Here is a 6,205-nt window from a genome sequence, read left to right as displayed (position 1 = left end):
TAGATCCTTGAGGAATCGCCATACTGTTTTCCATAATGGTTGAACTAGTTTACAATCCCACCAACCGTGTAAAAGTGTTCCTATTTCTCCACATCCTCTTGAGCTGCGGTGGGCTCCACCCAGTTCGAGCTTCCCAGTGGCTTTGTTTACCTACTTAAGCCTCAGCAATGGCAGGCGACCCTCCCCAAGCCTGGCTGCTGCCTTGCAGTTAGATCTCAGACTGCTGTGCTAGCAATGAGGGAGGCTCCGTGGGCGTGGGACCCTCCCGGCCAGGTGTGAGATATAATTTCCTGGTGTGCCAATTGCTATACCTTTGGTAAAGCGCAGTATTAGGGTGGGAGTTGCCCGATTTTCCAGGTGTTGTGTGTCTCAGTTTCCCTTGGCTAGGAAAAGGGATTCCCTTCCCCATTGTGATTCCCAGGTGAGGCGATGCCTCACCCTGCTTCAGGTCTCGCTGTTCGGGCTGCCCCAGCTGACCAGCACCAATTGTCCGGCACTCCCCAGTGAGACAAACCCGGTACCTCGGTTGAAAATGCAGAAATCACCCATCTTCTGTGTTGCTCGCGCTGGGAGCTGGAGGCTGGAGCTGTTCCTATTCGGCCATCTTGCTCCAGGACTCTACTATTTTCTTTAGTGTGTTATAAAATGGAGCCTTATGAAATGGATGCTTTGAGGTCAAAACAGGTGAATATAAGCAGTTTTGTATGGTGCAACCTAGTGATTGCAATCTTGGTCTCATCGTCACCAGCTCCACTTTGAGTCACCTGTCAGTTTGCCAGAGGACATGTGGTCATATCTGACTTCACTCAAATGCTGCCCTTTTTCAGTCTGTGTCCTGCTCTCAGTGGACAGGTTGCATGGTTTTGCAGGGGATTGGCATGACTTTTCTCTGCATTTAGCTTTTGGCTCTGTGGCTTTGTTCTGCATTGGGAACACTGGCCCTTTCCTTCATCCACCACGTTTGTGTGGACTCTCAGTTTCTGGGTACAACTACTTACCAGATTGCTTTCATAAGTGATTTTTTTTTTTTTTTTGAGATGGAGTCTCGCCCTGTTGCCTAGACAAGAGTGCAGTGGCACAATCTCAGCTCACCACAACCTTCACCTCCCAAGTTCAAGTGATTTTCCTACCTCTGCCTCCTGAGTAGATGGGATTACAGGTGCACACCACCATGCCTGGCTAATTTTTGTATTTTTAGTAGAGACAGGGTTTTACTGTGTTGGCCAGGCTGGTCTTGAACTCCTGACCTCATGATCTGCCAGCCGTAGCTTCCCAATGTGCTGGGATTATAGGCGTGAGCCACCGTGCCTGACCTCTAAAAAGAATTTTGACTGAAAGCCTTTGCTCCCTTACCTTCAGGCATACCTGTCATCTGGCCATAAACTGCAGTCAGGGCTGCGCCTGGATGTTGTTTTGCTTAGTTATACATATTTGTGTGTGCAAAGACACAACTACTCCTTAACAGGAAGAAAAGAGAGCTCTTTGCATTCTCCACAGGGCCCTGCGGGGAGATTCAGGTTAGGTCAGAGGCTCTTGGTTCTGAATGCCCATTGTAACCACTTGGAGAACTTTAAAAACACTGGGCCCTCAGTCCTGGGACCTCCTCCACCATCTGATTGTATTGGTGTGGGATTTTTCAAAGCTCACCAGGTAGCTCCATGCAGTAAATCCCAGTATGCAGCCAGCTTCCTCCAAGGTGCCCCCAACGCCAACAGGGCAAGAGTCATGTTGCTGTAGCGCCTGTCTTGTGTTCAAGGCGGGAACCTCCTTGTGCGACTTCATCCCTCAAGCTCAGCATTCCTCAAACTTCCATGTGCCTGATGCTGACTGCTGGGTCTGGGATGGAGCCCTGAAATCTGCATGTGTAATGTATGTGTTTGTAAGGTCAGAAGCAGCCTCAGAAGGGTTTATCTAAGAAAGGAACAAGGCTTGAAGTGGAGGCCCTAGGGCTGGCCTGGCCTGTTGGGTCAGAGCCCGGGTTCCAGTTTGAACGTGCCGGGGCCCCACAAGGGAGCTGCTTGTGGTTTTCACACCTCCTTTGTGAGCTGAAAAAACCGGTGCCCCTTTAGAGCAACATTCCCTCTGAATGTTCATCATTCTGAAGTGAAAAAAGACACACAAAACATGAACCTGCTTGTCAGGCAAGGAAGCTGAGGAATCTGTCTGGCTTGCAGAAACCCCTCCTGGGAGCAGACAGCCCTCCCAGGCACAGATGGGACACCACCGCCTCCCACTCGGCCCGTGTCTAGAGACTCCGCATGGCCCCCAGGAAGGTCCTTTCTCCAACAAGACCAGGGTCGGGACCAAGAGTGAGGACGTGGGAAGCACAGGATGCATCTGCAGGGCACCTGCCTCCCTCACCACGTGTGGCATTCAGAGAACAAGGCTGCGCCCAAACCCTCCAGGCCCTGCTCCCCTCTCTCCACCCCAAGGTGCCATTACTAACTCCAGCTGGGCTGCCGACCTGGTTTTGCTGAGTGCTCTCAGAACCCTGTAAATCAGGGGTTGTGTGGGCTCTGGTGGACACCAGGCAGAAAGTATACTCATGGACCTGGCTGTCTTCCTGGGAAGAGGCCAATGTAAGGGAGAAGAGACCGTTCCAAGGGCTCCTGGGAGAAAGCAAGGGCCAAAAAGCTCAAGAGCAGGATCTGAGTAGAGGACTCAGGTACCTGGCCAGTTCCTGCCTGGGAAATGCTTTAAAAAGTGTGAAGAAAGGCCGGCACAGTGGCTCACTCCTATAATCCCAGCACTTTGGGAGGCCGAGGCAGGCAGATTGCCCGAGGTCAGGAGTTTAAGACCAGTCCGGCCAACATGGTGAAACCTTGTCTCTACTAAAAATACAAAAAAGTTAGCTGGGTGTGGTGGCAGGTGCCTGTAATCCCAGCTACTCAGAAGGCTGAGGCAGGGGAATCGCTTTAACCAGGGAGGTGGAGGTTGCAGTGAGCAGAGATTGCACCACTGCACTCCAGCCTGGGTGACAGAGCAAGACTCCATCTCAAAAAAAAAAAAAAAAAGTGAAGAGGAGGGACAGAGAAGAGAACCACAGAGCAAAGTCTTACCAGGTCCAGTCCTTGGGAATTTGGGGGCCTCTGCTCAACTTCGTTGACCTGGTTTTAGCAAACATGCCACCTCCTCATGCTAGGGCTGGAGATACCAGCAGCCAGGGATGTGTGTCTAAATTAACACTCTCAGCCACATGTTAGTGTGTGACTCTGGTATGCAAGAAAGGTTGTACTTTGTTTTCTTTTACTTAATTCTAAGCCCCAATCCTCCAGGCTTGTGGGAAATTCAGCCCCAGTCATTACCGGGCTCTTCTCCATGCCCATGACTGGGCAGAGGCCCCAGAGCCTCATGCAGCAGATAGTGCTGGGGAGACCTCTGTGGTCATCAGGCCCAGTCCTTCCCGGGGGCCACCAAGCCATGCTGCTCACCATCTCAGAAACTTCAGAGCCTGGAGCAGAGGCAAGCGGTGGAATGCAGCTAGCAGGAGTTAGTATTTCAGCAGTTGTCTCACATCTAAGTCTCCCTGGCTGCTGTTACCAAGTACCAAAGCCTGGGTGGCTTAAACAGTTATTCCTTACAGTTCTGGAGGTGGAGGGTCAAAATCAAGGTGCTAACAAATCCAGTGTCTGGTGAAGACCCTCCTCCTCATTTACAGACCACCGTATCCTCTCATGGTGGAGAGTGAGCGAGCTTGGGTCTCTTGTCCCTTCTCACACTATTCCCAGCATGGAGGCTCCACCCTCATGACAGCTAACCCTACTCACCTCCCAAAGCCCCCACCCTCCATGGCTCCAACATCTGCATTTTGCAGAGACACAAACATGCATTCCATAACATCTTGAAAGTCTTCCATCAGGTAGCTGCTGTTTTTGCCCTGAATGATTGCAAGTGCCTGGGCATGACATATGCCCCAGCCCAGGGGGAGCCGCATTGTAAGGCCATCGTCTCAGCCCCCACTCAGGCTGTCCTGTCTCCGCAGTGCTCATCGACCTGCGGGAAGGGCCTGCAGTCCCGGGTGGTGCAGTGCATGCACAAAGTCACAGGGCGCCACGGCAGCGAGTGCCCCACCCTCTCGAAGCCTGCCCCCTACAGACAGTGCTACCAGGAGGTCTGCAACGACAGGATCAACGCCAACACCATCACCTCCCCTCGCCTTGGTGAGTGTCCTCACTGGCCCCGGTTCCCCGGGGGCCGCTGTGTCTCCTGCCCAGTGAGTCCTCCCTGATGGTGAGGTTCTTTCAGCTAGAAAGCCCCCTTCTTGGGCCTCACCTGTCACATAAGCCTGACATTTGTCAGTTCTGTGGAAGAGGTTTCGAAGATGGAATGCCATTCCCTGTTGTGGAAGCGGTGTTTGCTTACTGCCGTCTCAAACACAGGCCCCTGATCATCCCCCTCATCCTTTTGCCCAACACAAAATAATGTTCCACAGACATTGTAGGTTTCCTGTGCATGAGGAATGTGAAGGGAAGTGCTTCTTTCTAGAAATGAAAGCTCCAGGGACATCCTTCATGATGCCGTGAGGATGTACACATGGGGCACACCCCAGGCTGATGCTCGAGCGGCAGACAGGCGTGGTGGAGGGCTGCAGACTGTGTGCGTGGTTTGGCCCTGGTTGCTCAGAACCTGGCCTCTTACCAGTTCTTGCCCCAGGTCAGTGGTGATGCGAGGAGAAGAGGAGCACTTAAAGATCTGGCCGGGTGTGATGGCACATGCCTGTAAATCCCAGCACTTTGGGAGGCCGAGATAGGTGGATCCCTGAGGTCAGAGGCTCAAGACCAGCCTGACCAACACGGCATAACCCTGTCTCTACTAAAAATACAAAAAGTAGCCATGCGTGGTGGCACGTGCCTGTAGTCCCCACTACTCAGGTGGCTGAGGCAGGAGAATCGCTTGAACCCGGGAGGCAGAGGCTGTAGTGAGCTGAGATCACGCCACTGCACTCCAGCCTGGGTGACAGAGTGAGACTCCGTCTCAACACAAACAAAACAATGATATGATTCCTTTTAACAGAGTTTTTGTTTTGCTAAATAAACGTCCCTGAGAAATATTTTCCTACCTGAGGCTGGAAACTCACTGAAATGCAGGGGATTTGTAGCATCTTTGTTCCAGGGGAGGCCTTTGGGCTGGCAGAAGTATAGTTGTGGCTTTTGCAAGCACGGGCTTGCTTGGTGACTTCCAGAGACCGCCCTCGAGCAGGGCCTTCTCTCTGTACAATCAAGACCCTGAAGGATATTTGGGCCACTTGTATGTCTTGGACCTCATGCTTTTTGGGGTCCTTTGATGTTCACTGTTCCATGTCGTCCTGTTTTATAAATGCCTACAATAATGGTACCCTCAGCCACAAAACAACAGTAAGTGCCACTTAGCTTGGAAGCAAGGTGGCCTGTGCCCTCTTCCCTGGAGAGGCAGCCAGACCACCACGCTGTCATGTGGTTGGGTTTGGATGCAAGGGTGCGTCCCTGTGACAGAAAGTGGCACCCCCAGTGCCCTGGGAGGAGGCGTGGCCTAATCAGTGCATAGGGTTGACATGTGCACAAGGGTGAGGGAGCCCAGATGGTGGAACCACAAGCCCTCCCTGGGCGCGCATCAAGGACATGCCTAGGCCATCCCTGACCCTGGGTGTTCTCTTTTGTCCCCTTAGCTGCTCTGACCTACAAATGCACGCGAGACCAGTGGACGGTGTATTGCCGGGTCATCCGAGAAAAGAACCTCTGCCAGGACATGCGGTGGTACCAGCGCTGCTGCCAGACCTGCAGGGACTTCTATGCAAACAAGATGCGCCAGCCACCGCCAAGCTCGTGACGCGCAGCCCCGGGGGTCGCTCAAAGCTCAGACTCGAGGTCTGAAACCCGCCCACCCCCAAGCGTACCAGCCTTGTGGCCATGCCCCCACAAGGCTACCACAAGAATACAACTGCATAGAACATGAGTGTGGACTTGACGTTTGCCATTAAAGCTTCTGTACTTAATATATTGTTAACAGCCACTGGATGGCTTTCTACAGTGAGGAAAAAGTAGGCATGAGTCACAAAATAACTTTAATTTCTAGGATTCCAGGTACCTCAAAGGGAAGTACCTCTGGCAGACAACCGTCAAGAGAGAGACATCTTTTAGTGCTCCTGTCTTGGCTCGCTTTCGACATTTGAATTCCCAGCGCTTGGTATATCATGGAGGAAACATCCCAAAAATGAGACATGTTGGAA

General features: G+C 52.3%; 1 protein-coding gene across 1 annotated transcript in view; it reads left to right on the top strand.

Moving 5' to 3' along the window:
• Positions 1 to 5,942, top strand: part of ADAMTS17 (ADAM metallopeptidase with thrombospondin type 1 motif, 17) — a gene marked incomplete at its 5' end in the record, with an annotated part of 344,816 nt that extends 338,874 nt beyond the window's left edge. The window contains 2 exons of the mRNA XM_011958096.1: positions 3,983 to 4,160; positions 5,645 to 5,942. Coding sequence (XP_011813486.1) covers positions 3,983 to 4,160; positions 5,645 to 5,805 — 339 coding nt within the window. The remainder of the gene's footprint in view (positions 1 to 3,982; positions 4,161 to 5,644) is intronic.
• Between the last annotated feature and the right edge of the window lie 263 nt (positions 5,943 to 6,205).

This window comes from Colobus angolensis, unplaced genomic scaffold (assembly GCF_000951035.1).
Source record: "Colobus angolensis palliatus isolate OR3802 unplaced genomic scaffold, Cang.pa_1.0 Scaffold112, whole genome shotgun sequence".
NCBI lineage: Eukaryota > Metazoa > Chordata > Mammalia > Primates > Cercopithecidae > Colobus > Colobus angolensis.
This window is presented reverse-complemented; position numbering and strand designations above follow the sequence as displayed.